This window comes from Aphelocoma coerulescens, chromosome 3 (genome assembly GCF_041296385.1).
Source record: "Aphelocoma coerulescens isolate FSJ_1873_10779 chromosome 3, UR_Acoe_1.0, whole genome shotgun sequence".
NCBI lineage: Eukaryota > Metazoa > Chordata > Aves > Passeriformes > Corvidae > Aphelocoma > Aphelocoma coerulescens.
Genome location: NC_091016.1, coordinates 32,561,297 through 32,579,272, shown reverse-complemented (window position 1 = coordinate 32,579,272; position 17,976 = coordinate 32,561,297). Strand labels below are relative to the sequence as shown.

The following is a 17,976-nucleotide window of genomic DNA, read 5'->3' as shown; positions in this document are numbered from 1 at the left end:
GCGGGCCGCGGGCGGAGGGGCAGCGCTGGCGGGGAGCGGGGCCGCGGCGGCCCCGGCGGGACACGTGGTGCTCCTGCGAACGGCATTCGGCTCCTGCTGCCCAAGGACCCTCGGGAGAGAGCGTGGGTTTGGTGTTAGATTATGGGGGAGCGGGAGGGTGGCTTCCCCAAACTTTGCCAGTGTTTTGTTCTTTAGCGTTTGGACGTGCACGGTTGCACCTCCCCTTCTCCTCACAGTTTCACTGGAGTTAAACTTTGGGCCGCCAAGAACGTGCAGGTTAAAATGTGGGTACCAGTTGTTAACAAACAGACCAAGCTTTACTTATTTTCTTCTCATTTGATTTACCTAGTGACTCAATCGCATTTCTTTGAAAGAGGAAGTTTACACTATGTATATTTCATATGTATGTATGTACATTTACGCCTGCAGATTACGTTATGTTTATTTCACACAGTGTAAATGATCGGCAGTTTGGGATTTTCCGAAATTTCAGGTTGGCTATCAAGAAATGAAGGTTAGGATGTGCTGCGCTGGACTGCGAAATCTTCTCCAAGGGCTGCGCTTCAGTGCCAAGTACTGCTCTAAGCATAACCTTCCTCAAACAATGTGTCCTTACAGTAAAAGTAAACCAATAAAGTGCTGCATCCTGGACTGTTCAGAAAGTACGTGCACCCCCAGGACTGCACCACCTGGAAGCATCCTGCCGTGCAGATTCTTTTCCTGCAAGGTATGCTGTTTAAGTATACACTTAATGTCAACAACCACCTTGGCACATCTGTTAAGGGACCCAGTCATACTTTTCACATGTTGAAGAAGCACATTTTTCCCAGAGAATTTGAAGCAGAGGGATAAAGTCCAGGATATCAGTTATCTTCAAAGACATGTATCGTTGTTCAGCTTTCCTATGCTGTTTTGACATAAAGCTCCATTTTGGTTGATTTTCCTGCTGTAGTAATTTTGAAAAAATTGGTATCTCCCAGACTTAAGTAAAGTGTCAGGAGAAAACTGCAGGGAGAGATCAGCTAGTGTAAAGGCAAAGTGTCCAAACTGATGATACCAGACTGTGAGCTGGCTCAAAAAAACCTTGACATTTCTGTGTTAGCCAGTAGGCCATGGTTTCCATCGTATTAAAATAAAATACTGACATCTCATAATTGTGCTCACGTTTTCTAAACAGTAGAATAAAAGGTATTTGTATTGATTTCTGTAAATAAATATTGTGTAATTGGATGGCTATATATCATGCACAGAGTCACAAAACAGTCTGAAATAATTTTAAGTCTTCTGTCTCTGTTTCTAATACAGATTTTGCTAAAGGTTTTATGAAAGTTTACTGAAGTATGACTGCTTGGAAACTTATTTATATGCATAAGTACTGTTCAAAAAAATTACGTTTTGCTTTATTTGATCCTAAAAATGTTTTCAGATGGATATGTGGTTATCCTAAAATTGTTTCAAATTGACAGTGTTTCTTCAGAGGTGACACAAAATTCATCTTGTTGTAACTCTTATATTTGTCACCATACAGGGAAGAATTCCTAAGTCTGTGTCTCAAATGTAAGCAAATGTTTCAAGGAGAGCACAGGAGGTCTGGATGGCCAAGCATGTGTGGTTCAGTTTACTTGGTTGCTCTTCACTAACACAAACACTGCTCTGTGACACTGGTCCCAGGATACAAACGTGGTTTTCACCTGAAAGGAGGCCGTGCCTGCTTGCTTTGGAGTAAATGTTTGCACACCAGTTGTCACTGAGATCCTCCACTATCCTGAAAACCTTTCTAGATTACTGGTTTTTCCTCAAGCAGGGAGGTGTACAGTAACTCTTTCTATATCCCTACACTGTGACCACCAGCTGTATTATTACTTGATCAAGTGAGATTTCACAGCATGCAAGAGGAGGTAGCATTGTTCTAGCAGTTTTAACACACTTTTAGCACTTTTACAATAGAAGACAGCTTTGTTTCCAGTGAGGTAGCAGTAGTCTCACATTTCGTGGAAAACCAGATACTTAAACTTATTCCTGATAAAATTGTTGCAGAACCCATATCAGTTCACTGCTTCACTTCATTCTGCACCTTATGATCATTTATATTAACACTTCTGAGGAGGTGGAGCAAGAACCTGAACAAGCTGAAAGGACTCCTAGGTACAGGGACAGAGGTGTGGGCGGTGTTGTCTAGGAAAGGAAATGAGAAATTACACTCTAAAGACAGGAAATTATGAAAGAAAGCTGCAAAGAAGGAAAGATAATAGAATTCCATAAAAAGTAAAACCTAGTTCTAGAACAGGAACAAATATATTTACTTACAATCAATTAAGAGCATATATTAATAGTACCCTAAATTTTGAAGACAAGACCTCAATAAGTGTGTCAAGTAAAGCACATTTGACAGTGCCTCCCCAAAAGATCAAGAAGAGTTACAATAAAACATACTCCAACTGCAGTTTTTGTTTTTATTGGCGTGTACTTTTGTAATAATGCAAAGGTGGTTTGGGGCCTGTGGCTCAGGAGATACTGCCTCAGTGTATTCAGATGTTGGCTTGTAGCCGTTTTTGTCTTTCCTTCCTTAGCAGGAAGGAACAAAAGTCCCTTCCAAAAGGAAGCAAAACACATCCAGAGTAACTTCAGACCTCTTGCACAAGAACCTTCTGAAATCAGAGCAGGAAAACTGGAATGACATTTCACCAACATACAAAGCTATGACAAAGAGAATCAAAGGAAAACTGGAAGAATTGCACAACGTGTATGCACGCAATTCAGGAAGCCCAAGGGTAAGTGGCAAACAATACAAACATATCCCACCACTGACTACAAATGAAAGACAGTGAAGCCATTCCTGCTATAAAATGCTGGTTTGCTCATTTTTTTATAGTAGAAGTTTTGAATATTTTAATAATTGTGGGTAGTAACAGTTTGTGTTTAGAACAGCTTATACCTGTTATGGCAGTGAATTTACCTTAATTTCTCCATAGGCAAAAGCAAGTAAAGTAACCATCTGACTTTTGGATAAAGAATACAAGACATTTTAATTTGCAAGAGCAGTTGAAGGTGATCTTAGCCTTCTGTGAAATTTAGAGCAGGTAGGGGTAGCTTAGGTACCCTAACTGAAAAAACCTTTCTGGTGTGTCCAATTCCTTCTTCAGTATGAAATATATGTTCTGTCCTTTGTTACATTTGTTACAATTTGTTACATTACAAATGACTGTATCTAGGGATTCAAAGGAAGTAGTCCAATGGTATGCTGGACTTGAAATATGTTTGTTTGTATTGAACAGATGATGTTTGGAGAGAATGTGTACTTTGAAGAGAATGGCTGCATATTTCTTGCAAAAGCAGATGATGGTAAGGGATTTCTCTTCCTAATATGGTAGGATTCTTAAAAAAGGTGTACATGTATCACTTAATGTTCTTTTCTTGCATTAATGCTTAACTTGTCTGTTTCTTACCTAAAAATACTTTTATACAGTTCTGTAATAGAATAATAATTCTAGAATTCTGAATCTGAAAAGGTGAAGGGAGTTAGAGAATCGTATATATTGATACTAATGCAAGTTGCTGGAGAGGAAAGAGAGAAGACACTTCTTTTCAGAGCCCTAACTTAACATTTTGAAAAAAGGAAAAGAATATCCATGCTTTTTTATTTCTGAGGTGGGGGGGGCAAAAGAATTTCTAATTTTATTTATTACGGACAACCGTGCTCTAGCTACATGAGCTTTAAAATTCAATATGTTTAGTAGAAGCCAAGATCTACACTCTTGAAATATTTTTAGAAATAACTACAGGACTTTTTTCCTTGGAACTATAATTTTTTGTTTATTTTTACAAAGTGCATTTGCAAATATCTTGCATGACAGGTATTTGGTGTTGATAAATTCCAGTAGAATGTTTGTGAATATTGGAGGCAGATTTGTTAAATACAGACATTAACAATCACCATTCATTTTGACAGTGTCTTAATTACAGGATTTTTTGCTATCTCTTTTTCCTGTATAGTAGATGAAGGAAATGCTGACATTTTATTCAGTATTGAAGATCTTGGCTTTTCTGATGCCTTTATTCAGCGGATCAGAATTTCACCAGATCAAAGTTACATGGCCATCAGCTTAAAAAGTGAAAATTCTGAAGAGGCAACCTGCATTATTATGAAACTTGGTAATTTTCCTGTTGTGGAAAAAGTAATTCCAAGTGTATTTAGCTTTGGTAAGTTGTTTATAAATATCCTGTGGATCACACAAGCTTTCAACATAACATTTTTCTTAGTTTACAAATAATACTCTTTTTTAAAAATGAAGGCAACATTTAATCCTTATAGGTGTTGAATTGTTTCGTATTTATGATTTCTTTAACACTGCACAATTACAGGTTATCTGTTGTGCATGAAAGAGACTGCTTTCTGGATACAAGTTTTCCTTCATTGTAAGAACATTTATACATGTTAGAACAGTCGTGGATATAATTATTTCTATTGAATCCATTATGCTGTATTAAAAATATAGTGACATGACTGTCATGTAAAGATCTTTTTGAGAAATGTTCTAGTTGATAAACCCTTACAGCTACAACTGAAGACACTGGTTAGCTTTGTTTGAGAAGTGTGAAAGTACTACCTACTAGTGAGTATTGGCTGGAATTTCAACTGGAATCCAGGATGTGGGTCACAATTCAGAGCCCAATGAAGTCAGCCAGGCCTTGAATCAGTTCTTTCAGAATAGATTACAGAGCTTTACATTGCTGTTAAAAGAAGCAGAGGTAAATGCCAGTGAATGGGAAATCATTCTTTTATAGCATATTAAAGAGTATAATAGTATGTATACAGTGTTCCACATCTTGTACTTTGGATGTCATCAAGTATATATAGTGCAGTAAGCAATTTGCCTGGGCAGGGCAAAAAAATAAAACTCTGGGTGAAACTTCCTTGTTAAATAAATGAGGAGTAGCAACAACTTGGTGCTGTGTTTCCACACTGAAGATTATAATGCCTGTTGAAAACTAAACATGGAAATTTGCCAATGACATTTTACACTATACTTGATTTGAACATCTCTCTAGGTTAATCCAGAAGAATCAGTACTGTTAAGAAACCAACATCCTGTTGCCTAAATAGGTGTGACAGATAATAAGAGTACAAAAGATGACTATCAGAATGGTAAATTCTCAAAAGTCAGGTGTGAGTGAGGTACAGAGGTGTCATGAAGCACAGAGGTGCCTCAATCATGAGCAAGAGAATTAGGTCTTGCAAAAACCACTTGCAAAATTTATGTGCTAGTATTGAGTGATATACAATAGCAAGGAGACAAACAGAAGTTCCTGAAAATTTACACCTTGATCTTTCTATAGGCTAGGCTGTAGAAGAACTTGGATTTCCCCACTAAAGGCTTGTCTTCATAGTGAACCCTCAGCTACTTGTGCACTTTGAAGCCACATTGCTGTTCAGAAAGCAAAGTGTGTTATTTTCATGTTAATAATTCCTCGGGTTTTGTACTGAAAATCAGTATTTATGCCTAAGGCAGCATATAATAGGTTTTAAAAGCATGTGTGTTAAACAACATTCTGGTGTCTGTATGAGCAGCAGAGATGGTAGTAATGTGGCTGGATCCATCAGAATAACTTCAGAATAACAAGGGTCCTGTATTTATACCTTTCTATGTTGGTGAACACATACACAAGCAAAGAAAACTGGAGAACTTTTGTCTCAGCAGTACCCATGGGGCACATGCATCTTTTCTCTAAATGGCTTGTGTGCAGTCACATGCAGCAGTTCAGAGCTTATAATGTCTTTATTATCTTGCTGACTCCATGTAAACCTCTGTTTCTCTGCTGTTTTAAACAGCCACATGTCTCCTATTTTCCTGTTACCTCCAGAAACCACACAGGGTCAAGAGCTTCCTGTTACTGGGCCCTGCAACACTGATCTCTGCTTTTTTTGCTTTTTTTTTGCTTTTTTTTTTTCAATACATTATGAGATTCTTGTTCTGTGGTATTCAGAGAAAACATGGAAAAACCTTTTGGTGCTTACCTCAGTCCCCACAGGATGCAGAAGGGCTGTCCTCAGTTCCATCCCAGCTGCAACCCACCTTTTTCAGCACTAGGTCCAGTGTCCATGGAATTCCCATTTTCTCTCAGTAATATTAGACACTGTTCTGAATTTGATATGCATTTGTCTTTTTTTTTCCAGAATGGGCTGCAAATGATGTTCTGTATTACACAACTCAGAAGAACCTTAAATGCCAGAATGTGTTCATGACCACTTTCACTTACCAAAAACATACTAAGTTAGTTTATACAGAACAAGATGCAAGGTAATACTTACCTAAAATATAACAAGTCCTTTACATGTGTTAGAGTATTTTATATGTAAAATATAACTGGTTTGGAAAACAAAGTGTTCCATATCATATTTCAAATGGTAAAATGCATTTTTGTGTTGTCAGTAGTGCCTTATACAGCCTGAGAATGTGCTCAGTTCTCCTTTTGATATGTGATCAACTGAGATTTAACTTTCCTCTCTTACCTCATGAGTTCAGCTGAGTTTATAAATGTCAAGGTCACTCTCAGGTCAGGGTGTCCTTTAATAAATGTGTGACAGTTTCATACAGGGTAAATCAGACCATGGATTTCATTTTGTTTTCTCTGCTATTGATGTCTGATACATCTTTTTTTAAAAAATACATAAGTTCAGGCTAATCCTTGCTCTGGGTAATGGATGAGCAAAATCATTACAACATTCCAAGAGACAGAACTATTGTTGACTGAATACCCTCTCAATAACCTTTCTTTAAGCAGTGGTATGGGAAGACAAGAAGGCTCTTTGCTAAACTGAGTGCAGAACTGGCTTTTCAGCATTGTAGCACGTGGCATATTTATACAGCATTCCATAAATATTTGTGATTATTCCTAATTCAAGTTACATATTCAGTAAAGAAATTTCAATTATACTTTCATCGGAAAAAACAAAACAAAACAAACCAGAAAAAAATCTGCAATGGAGATGGAATAAATAAGATCCTTTTTTCCCAGCTGCATTTGATGCATGGTTTTGGAAAATCAAGTTGTACTGACCTGGCACTTCCCCACAGGGAAACTGTTGGCATAATTCTGAAGGTCACAGTCATTACAGTAAATCTACTAGAAACCTACTCTAAAGGTTCCTCTGCTATTGCAGCTCAGAGCTGAACTCCTTCATTGGAGATGACAAGACATTCTTTAGTATTGCCATTGAGCGGTTCTATTCTGCATCTCACCAGCTCTTCTAGTTGCAATCAGATATTTTCTTAGAAGCTGAAAATTTCTTGACATCCTTAAAAAAAAGCTACAAAGATAAAAAAAATTGTAATATCAAGGTCAGAGTCCTTGGGGAGAAGTGTAACATGCATTTCAGCTCAACCCTCTCAGAGGCAGGATCAGCAGAGCTGAACTCTTGGAATCTCTACTGGATGCAGTGCCACATTCTTGCCAAATTCTTGGGTATTAGAAAGGCAGGAGGCTGATTTTTCTTGCAGACTTTAGGTCCCCCTCTGTGCCTGTCCTCCTAAAGATGTAAAGAGGGTGCAGTTAGAAAAAACGGTAGTATCAAAAAAAATGTGAGTTCCTCCACCTGCAAATAATTAAAGGCACTGAAAATGCTATGTAAAGCATCCTTTTCTTCACCAGTCAAATATTCTGAATTCTAAAGAGATCATTATTGCAGTCATGTATCTGATCTCTATGGTGCAGATTATGGTACTCAACCCTGCATTTTCTTGATGGAATCTGGATCTTTGTGTTGGATAGTTTTACTTTTAAAGACATCTAGTCCTAAGGATTCAAAATGGCAAAGAGACTGTTCTGATCCAAGATGTGATATTCCTGTTAATTATGATGACTCACAGAAATTTGAATCTGAGTTTCAGCGTGAACTTCTCTACTATTAGCATCCAGCCACTGGTTATCATTTTGCTTTCTGTTTCTAGATTTTAAAGGCATTTAAAACCAATAGGTAGTTTCTAGTTTCTTAGTTCCAAAACCAGTTCCTAGTTTCCAGCTTTATCACTGCAGCACTGTCCATTTTGCTTCATATAGGCCTCTGTGCCTTTTTTCTTTTTAGATAGTAGTTTTTGTCTTATTCACTTCAGACAAAGTTAGGTCAGTAGCACATAGACGTTTTATCAAATTATTTTTATAATATCTCCTCCTTTTGTTATTGCTGTTCCCACATGATGTCATTTATTAATTATCCATTACTACTTTTTTAATAGGGTTACAAACTCCATAAAAAGTTCTACATTTTTCCTGAATTTTAAAGCCTGTATGCATCAATGAACTTCCAGTCTAGCTCAATGATACAAAAACCCAGATTCAGTTGGGCAACAACTGAACTGCTTTCCTTGCAGATTTCAGGTTTCACACACAAGATTGAGGGTTTTTAAATCCCACGGTAAATGCAGTACAAGTGGGTCTGGGAGCCAAGTAGCCTGAAGTTTCTCCAGTTTGCTTACAGGAATGCTGTTTCTTACCTTGCAGATGGAAGCCCATGATTCTGAAACAACTGATGTATTTTAAAATACTGATAAAATGTATGCTTTTTTTTTTTTTTAATTATTCCCTACAGATTCTTTGTAGACCTTTATTGCACAAAAGACAGGCGTTTTCTCACTATCAACAGCAACAGCAAGACAACCTCAGAAGTTTGGCTGGTTGACTGCAGACATCCCTTTGAGTCACCTGCTCTCGTGCAAGCACGAACCACGGGGGTCTTTTACCACATCGAGCACAGAAAGGAGCAGTTGTACATTCTCACTACATATGGAGAACCTGCAGAATATAAGGCAATTTTGACTGATAATTACATTCATAGGATTAATTTAGATACTTATTACAGGTCATATAGAAATAGTAAGGTTGGCTTTTAATTCTGTTTTTCACAGCTTACTGAAATAATTTAAGAGAGAGAGCTGCATGGATTAAAAGGACTGATAGGGCTGCATGGAGTCTCACCTGGAGAATGCCAGTTTGATCCTAACTCCTTTGACAGCATCAAGAAATTACTATGCTTTAGCAGTCATTTCCCCTATATAAAAACTGAAGTTGATGATCTCAGTCTATGTAATCAATCTCACCTACAGTTGTGCTGGCCATGCTGAAAGCACTTACTGCTTTACAGTCTTCTCTAGAGTAATCTTTGAGACTTGGTCTTCTCCATGTTACTGAATTGTTCTTCCATTTTGCCTAAGTAAAGGGAGTTTAAAAATCTCCAGTTTTAGACAGGCAAACACCTCAAATAGAGATAAGTATTTTTTTGCAAGAAAAATGTTGTATGAGATCACCTCTAAGTCTGTACCTCTCATTTGTAACTCTTACTACATTTTAGTAATACAAGCTTGTTCATTTTTTTTACAGTTGATGAAGGCACCAGTAGCTTGCAGTGGCAAGGAGAACTGGCAGTTAGTTTATGCACTGGAAAAGAAAACCAAACTAGTAGACTTTGAGATGTTCAGTGATGACTGTATTATGTTCCTGAAGAACTCTGGTCATCTTTACTTAAATGTGATTTCTTTTGTTTCACACTCAGTTCAGTCAATACAGGTACGTTTTAGCTTGGCTTAAGCAGCATAATATTTTTCCAGCATTATTTCATTTGTTTTTAACATAACATTATAATGAAAGCAAAGATAAATTCCAAAAGTAAAAGCGGTTTGGAAACTATTAATACTGCCAAGTTCATCATTATGACTAATTGTATTGTATTACCTGTGGCTGTTCTTCAGGATTCCATGTGGTGGCTTATTGCAGCATTTAGAAAGTTAAAGAGCAGCTATCCTGTGAGTCAGTCCTTTCTTCAATGGATTACAGTCAAGCTCTTCAAAATACAGCTGATTTGTAATGTAAAATAGAACTGAATTCTCTAAACACTCTATTTAGTTTTACTGGGCCTATTTTTGGTTACACTCAGTGGCGTTTCCTCCCACAGGAAAAAGATTAATGTTCAGAAAACAGGTATGAACACTGTCCCTTAATAAATGGGAAGAGTTGATATTGCAGTACAATTGGTGCAAAGTATTTGCTTCCCTTCTCTAGTTGTTAAATACTTGTGGATTAAAAACAAAGTGACTCAATCCAAATCCATTATTTCTGAAGACCATTCAGATGAAATATTTAATTGATCTGTTTTCCTGAAAAATACAGTCTGAACAACTCACAAGTTTATCGCAACAAGCTGCCAATGCTGCACTTTATGAAACTGCTACAAAAAAAGGTTTTCAACAAAGTACACTGTATGGTCTCCAAAATCTTCATTTTTTGAAATGGTCGTAGTTTATTTATTCAGAAAGGGCCTGCAGTTACTCAGGAGAACTTGGACTTTTGCTGCCCTTTCAGAAGCCTCTAGCAACCTAACCCAATAAGTAATGGTCTGGCAGAGGGTTTGGCTATGTCCCTGCTGCTCTCAAAGAATGAATCTTGATTTCTTTCATTCTTAGCAGAGTTAAAAACCTTAAATATAATAACAGTAAGTGTCTGAGGGTGAATGTGCCAGGAAAAGGTTTTGTTCTTCACAATGGCTGGCACTAGGAACAAAGTTAAGAGGCAGGGGTTTTCAGTGGCTTAGCATTACTGAGCTAACTCACAGTAAAAGCATAATAGCTGACATGGACTTGGCTGTGTAACGTGTTGAAGTAGAACTGGAAATGCAAGGAAAATTAGGATCTAAAAAATAAAACTAATGCAGAATCATTTCAAATGTTTTCTCTTTAAAAATCTGCACTAATGTCCATTTTAAACCAAATTTGAATTTATTTTTCGTTTTTATTTCATTGTCCAACTTCATCCAATGGCCTCGGGAAAAATTCACCAGTCTTTTACTTTTTTGACTATTTCATTAGTGGATTTAAATGAAGTACAGATTGTGCCACATACAAACTAAAGATAATTAGTTAATATCCAAAGTCTTTTACTCTGAAGGACATACTAAGCAAAATTTACAGAAGCAGTGTAAGGGTCTCACTTGAAATGCCATGTTTTCTCAGCTACCTACGTGGGCCTGTGAATTTGAATTGGAATCTCATCTTGAACATACCACCAGCACTTGCTATTTTCAGCTCTCCTCCCCAGTACACCCCCCTAAACGTTTTGCATATTCATTTAAAGAAAATAATCTCATTGAACAAGCTGTGCAAGAGGTACCAATTATTACGAATTGTCACACTACACGTTTACTAGCTAAAAGCAAGGTAAGATTTTTCAGTCTTTTTCCCATTCCTTTTATTCTTTCCTTCCTCCCCACCCATTTAAAGAAAGTGCATTTGGCAGGGAACAGAGATTAAAAAATGTAAAGAGCAGTTGGTGCTATAGTTACTAAACAGTGGGTGTTTTCTTCAGTGCTATAGAGAAGAACAAGAAAGAGTCGTGATTTTTTTTTCCATTAACCTGGGTATTCCAGAGGAGATAACAACACACGATGAGTCAAAAATCTTAGCATAAGTGAGAATTGCTTGTTGATGTATGGTATTGTGCTCCACATGATAAATGAAAAAGGTGCCAGTTGTTGAAAAGAACACCCCACAACTAGCTGCACAGTGCAGATCAAGAAAGGAAAGTTTTAACAGCCTGAGTTTAAAAATTTGGAGATGTTAATAAAGAGTTTGTATTGTGGTAAGTGGTAAACTGTATTGTTAATAACATACATTCTTGGTGTTAAAGGGGGGAGGAAGACTTGGGTGCTTTGGTAGTTTAAAAACTCCTCAGGTGTTGCACTTAAATGAATTTATACTCTGCATCCGTAAACCCACACAGCAGAGGTTCAGTCTCATGCTTTATTTTTTGAGAGTGCTTTTTACATTCTAAGTGAAAAAAAATTACTGTAATCAAAAAAATACATTTTAAAATAAATAATTGAAGTTTTCATTGCCATGTGTCATTGAGATTTCTGCAATGTCCCTTATTGTAAAACTACTCCTTCTTTTCCAGGATGAAACTTTGGTGCCAATTACAGTTTTTCATAATAAGAATTCTAAAGAACTACACAGGAGACCACTTCTAGTTCATGTATATGGAGCTTATGGCATAGATTTGAACATGAGCTTTAAAGAAGAGAAGCTGATGTTAATTGAAGAGGGTTGGATATTAGCATATTGCCACGTTAGGTAAGTCAAATATAAAATGGAAATAAGATTTTATTTTACAGGATATACAGGTATTTGTTCAGGTACAACTGAAGATGTACCGAAATAATTTTGTGTACCTATACCTAATTATTCATCTCTTCTTAGATCTTTTATTTAAGTAGTTTTTAAATTTACCTCAGGGAAGAAAACCACAGGAGCACACCGCATTTTAGGTTTCCTAAATCGTCATGATGGGTGTATGTAACTTAGAATCTTTTCAAGCCTCATTACTTCTTGTCTCATCTTTGCTCAAGAAAAATTTCAGTTACATGCTCAAATTGCAGTGACATGCTACCTCCCTCTCCTTCTGAGAGCATTGTGTGCTAATGCTCAGTCTGTGTCTTCTTACATTCCAGAGCATAAACTAAGCATTTAACCTGCAACCCTTGTTCTTTTATTGGCTAAATCCTCTGTCTGCAGTTTAGCTACAAATCTACATCTGCAATGTACAATAGACTTCAAATTTTTCTCAGTAGCGAAGGAAGACAACAAAAGAATCACTTTAGGGAGGGAGAGGAAGGGGAGGAATAAGTAATTGTTGGAAATACCAGTCCCAAAACAAATTCAGCAAATACATTCAGTCTGCTGTACTTGGTGGCAAGCATTGTGCTGTTCTTCCTCACACCCCACTAAGTATCTTAAGATGCAAGTTGGTCCTACATGAAGATGGATTCTTCATCCAAAGATGGCAGGCTAATCAAATAATCCATTTTAGACTTGGAACCAGAAAAGGAAGCTTCAGGTGGCTTAGGATTGTGGTTGCATAGCAAGAAGTAATAACCCATTTTTATAATTCTGTATTACAAAATGTAACATTTCAAGTAACATTTGAGTTTCACAAATTAGGGGGCAAAAACCCCAAACCCAGCTTTCTAACAGTCTCAGAATTTAAGCTAAGCAGAAGACAAATCCTGAGAGTCTGGTGTGGAGCTCAGAAATACTACTCTACTGTTTTTAATAAGTAATAGTGTTAGTAATGGAAGTATTGGAAGCGTTTTCAATATTTTCATAGTTTCCTTTATAAAAAGATAATAATATTACCTGATTTTGTATTGCCTACAATGAAAATGTCATTTCCTAAAGTGTTACTTTTCCCATGGGTTCCAGGACACAAGCACACAAGGGCACAGAGTGCCCTTATACAGTTAGTATTTTCACCAATCATCATGAATGGATTTATTTTGTCTTCATGTTGTCTCTTTTAGCCATAAAGAAGGGTAAAGGCAAAAACAGAGAAGAGTTAATTGGGAAAGCAAACTATGATTTGCAACTCCATGGCTGCTGCTGTTCTTTCATTACCTGAAGCTAGGCCATGTAATGTTTTCTGAGGAGACTCCAACTTGAATTGTTTTAAATTTCAGGGGTGGAGGAGAGCAGGGCCTTAGCTGGCACAGAGATGGATGTCAGCGTAATAAACTCAAAGGTCTCCATGACCTCAGGGCTTGCATCATGCTGCTGCACAAACTGGGATTTTCTCAGCCCAAACACACAGCACTGGCAGCTGCCAGTGCTGGGGGAGTTCTTGCAGGAGCCCTGTGCAACACTGATCCAGCACTGATCAGAGCCGTGGTTTTACAGGTGAGCTGCTGCAGACCTTTTACAGATTATAACATTAACCTGTATTTTCTGCCTCATTCTACCACTTTCAGAATTGGAAACATTCCAGTTCTAAGCTCACTCTCCTCATTTGTTTGAGAACACCTTGACTCAGATATTCAAGGTCCTTTGTCCTATTTGCCAACTTTTTTCTTTTTAATGATTTCCAAGGCTCCTTTCGTAGATGTTCTAAATACAATGATGAAAACTCATCTCCCACTGACAATTGAGGAACAAGAAGAATGGGGAAATCCATTAGAAGATGAAATATGTATGAAGTATATCAAAAGCTATTGCCCATACCAGAATATTAAGCCACAGGTAAAACTATGCTTTCTGTGCAGAATACCATAGGCATAACGTGTAGCGGTTTGTAAGAAAACAAAAAGTAGATAACTGAAACTGAAGAAAACCCTCCAATATAAATTATTTCAGTAATAATCTTAGCAATAGTTGAAGTCACAAGCGACTACTGAAATTAACCTAATGCCTTCTCCTAAATGGCATTGATTTCTAAACTTGCTTTTGTTTTAGGACTTTCAGGAATAGATTATTGTATAGCTAATCTCAACATGCAAAATGCCTTCTTTTGGGGGGGGGGGGGGGTTCTGTCATTCTACTGTGTTTTGCAGGCTTTGATACAAGAGGAAGGAGTTACCTTTCCAGAGGTATTAAAACAAACAGGGAAAGGGAAGAGGAGCTATAGCATTGACATTTTCATCTCAAGGGAAATCTCTCTTTATTTGACAGTGTGTTAGCTGCACATTTATTTGACAATGAAGCTGCACAGCTTCATTAAGTAAAATTCTTACTCTTTAAATATCAACTTTCTTCTGTGCAGAAAGATTGCAAAAATAAACCTCAACTATTGTTCTAAGGTAAACCATTCCATGGTTATTACTCCCTTTTTTCATTTTTTTGCAATCACCAGCAAGCAGACAGGTATCAGACCTTTACCATTGCAAGTAGATTATCCCCCTACTATGAAGTCATTTTTCAGACCAAAATACTTTTTGCAGTTAGAGTGATAAAACTCTTAGAAAACACTAAGTAATTGTGTAATAGATGAGTTTTAAAATAAACCCTAACAAGTTGTATAGTAGGAGAAAAATGTGTTACTTTGTGAGAAAGAGTGGGTGTCAAGTGTTTAACTGGGTTTGGTTTTTAATCTCAGTGTTATCCATCAGTTTTTATCACGGCGTATGAAAACGATGAACGGACACCACTAACAGGAATCTTACAGTATGTTCAGAAACTCAGGAAGGCTGCACTAGATCATGCCAGCAGAAAAAGCAAGAAAGGTAAGGATAAGAATGTCACAGATAAATAGAGTTAACTGAACCAAAATCTTAACAGTCATGTAATTAGACACCATAGAGATTGACTCCTCCTTAAATGAATTCAAACACAATCCCGTATCATCAGCTCCACAGCAGGCTCAGGACACTCTGAGATGCAAAAACATAAAGATTGAGAGCCTGTGAGTGGGGCTCACTCTTCCCTAGGCCTGCACATAGGGCAATTATTGGACAGTGTGATGTGAGCCCACACTGTCCATCCAGCTGCTGACAGGGCCAGGCTGCAATTCTCAGCAACTCTTGGAGAAAAATCTTATTTCTGCTGCTATACAGAAACCTACTTTTCTCACTTTGCTAAAGCTGCAGGTCCTTAGTCCAAGTTAGAGTGACAACAAGGCCAAGGCAGAGGTGCTTTTATACCTGAAACTTAATCCTAGCTTTGGGAGTTTCCAGCAAAAGGTACATTCAAGCCTGACTATTTTTAGTACCATCTAATCTGGGGAGAGGCTTTTACCATCATTACCAAAAGAGATCTTGAATAACCTTTTCTATATTTCATGATGCCCTGTCTCTGTGAGCAGCACAACTGCACTGCTTGAGAAATTGAAGCAGGTGCTGCAGTTGTTGTTGTGCTCTTAGTTCAGGAAGAAAAAAGCATGTCTTTCCAAAAAGCCTCAGAGAGAACAAACACACTAAGTAGATGACCACTTTCCAAATATGGAGTTATTAGAAATACAGATAATTGATTCAGAAAGCCCCTCTATGATGCTCTTTTTCTTAAGGAATAATAGAAATTCTGTCAGGACAAGAAGGCAGAATTACCTATCCTTATACAATTCACATACCCACTTAATTTTTTCCTTGTTCATTCAATGTAAAGTGATCACCAACTTCATTGTTCCAGGAAATTGGATTCCTAACATTATCCTAGATGTCCAGGCAAATGGCAGTCATTGTGATTCATCCTGGGAGCACTCACTGAATGAGGTATGGTCCTTTTACTGCATAGGTCCATAATGTGTTGCAGGGATGTGTCCCCTCATGGGATACTTCAGCATCAGTAGTTATTGAATGTATGTTTAAAGACAAACTGCTATAGCAACTGCTGATTTTACATATATCTATATAAAAATATATATAAATATATATATAATGCAAAACCCCAGCAATCTTTATATATAATTATATATATTTTTATATATATACTTGCACAGATATAAAAGAGACAGTGACAGAGCCAGATTATTGAAATAGGCTCAAAATAGTGTTCAATTCCCACTATAATGTGCTAAGAGCTTTGAATGAAAGGTTCCAAGTTGTGCAAAACATCATTCCAGCAAGAAAAGTCTTGCTGTGTGGAGTATTAAGTGCTTAAAACTGTCATACTATTTACTCCCATCTTCCTCATGTGTAAAACATACGTGATGGGTTAGATCTTTACATTTTGAAATGCATGATCTGTGCTATCAAAGCTATTACAATTAGCTTTCAAGATTTTGCACTTTATACAAGCGTGCATGTTAAAAGCAAAATACTGCCAAGACCTGACATATTTTTACTGATGTCTCAGACTGTCAGAGTTGGATACAAATTTTATTACTCTTAATTTTAACAAATGCTAGAAAATGTTAATTTGGTGGTTGTGGCAGTTATTCCCAAGATGAATTCTTTCAGGGAAAGCTACATGCTGTCTTAAGGCAAGGTATTTCTTAGCATTAGTATAGGAAAGGAAGATGATTGGAATAGCTGCACAAGAGCCTGAAAGTCTATAGTGCAAAGAACTTTACTTTGTAATAAAATATTTTCATTATTTTAGGTTGCAAGACACCTTGCTTTTCTGAGCAGAGAACTTGAGGAAGTGTGCCATCCCCAACATCACAGCAAACCCTGCAAATAGCTGCTAAACACACTGACCACCTGAAAAACTTTGGGTCAGATTTGGATTTGTATGGAAAGCGTCTCCTCTTGGGTCCCTGCTTTCTGGGCATAAGCACACAAAGCTGGGTGTGGCATTGCCTTATAAAAATACAGACCAAGAACTGGATTTCTGCCTTGCCAGGCTGTGCAGAAGCAGCTGCCAGCAGAAATGAGTTTGTTCAGCAGCTCTGTTCATGTGAGCCAGCAGAGCAATGCTACACGAGTGGAGCTGGAGCACAGCACTGGGCATGTAGAGCCTCACAGGAGAGCCACAGGCACTTGGCATAGGCAGCCTTCCTGTCTAAGGCATCTCTTGCAAGGCCACGTCTTACACAAGGCAGTAAAACTCCTCTGAAGCATCTGATGTAGAAGTCTCAGTACTTCTAGAACTAATTCCCTTACACAGGTGATGATGACTGCTGCCCTCTCTATCTACACAGGAACCATGGTGTACATGTGGTGGGATTGACCAAACTGCAAAGAAAAGCACTCTCCAGAACTGGAATTTTAGCAGAACTCCTTGATCCAAGTACATCAAAAATCTTGCAGTTACCTCACCTAGCATGGTAATCTTAAGAAGGAGGTGCCAAAGTCCCTCAGGAGGACAAGATCAGTGTCTCAGAAGATGCCGGAGGATAAAACAAAGAGAACGCCCCCACTAAAGCAGCCCAATTCATAGCTTAGCTGCCCTCTGAGCAAGGCACAGATGTGCCTGCTGTGCACTGCTTCTTAAAAGAGATGTGGGGTGCACACCTACATCAACCACTGCAGGTGCAGCAAATGCAGGTGTATAAGTGGGACATTCGGTAGGGTTGGGTCAGCTGCTTCCTCTGAACTAAAGTACACACCCCTCACCTCAGCCTTAGGGCAGGAAAAGAAATAAGAGAATGCAAATGTATTCTGACTCACAGGGAGGGGGAGAATCAATTGGAAATGCAGTTCTGAGTGTGGAATTAGATATATTAGCTATATTTTGTTCTTTTTCTTACTAACTGAGGATAATCAGAGCTGTTAGATGTGAGAGAAGA

The 17,976-nt window shown here is 37.8% G+C and overlaps 1 protein-coding gene across 6 annotated transcripts; it reads left to right on the top strand.

Moving 5' to 3' along the window:
* Positions 1-43: 43 nt before the first annotated feature.
* Positions 44-16,943, top strand: PREPL (prolyl endopeptidase like). 6 transcript variants are annotated; one of them, XM_069009753.1, is made up of 15 exons: positions 44-122; positions 494-727; positions 2,571-2,771; positions 3,276-3,342; positions 3,994-4,200; positions 6,176-6,299; positions 8,588-8,804; positions 9,376-9,561; positions 11,001-11,204; positions 11,941-12,116; positions 13,499-13,715; positions 13,905-14,054; positions 14,908-15,034; positions 15,936-16,018; positions 16,848-16,943. In XM_069009753.1, exons 2-15 carry the CDS (start codon positions 509-511, stop codon positions 16,926-16,928), a joined length of 2,259 nt encoding a protein of 752 aa, XP_068865854.1. In that variant the 5' UTR covers positions 44-122; positions 494-508; the 3' UTR covers positions 16,929-16,943. The 6 variants fall into 6 exon arrangements, 5 of the variants coding, with proteins under 5 accessions (XP_068865854.1, XP_068865853.1, XP_068865851.1 ...); XM_069009752.1 differs by lacking the exon at positions 44-122 and adding an exon at positions 198-284; XM_069009750.1 differs by lacking the exon at positions 44-122 and adding an exon at positions 202-284 and having other exon boundaries at positions 455-727.
* The last annotated feature ends 1,033 nt before the right edge of the window (positions 16,944-17,976 follow it).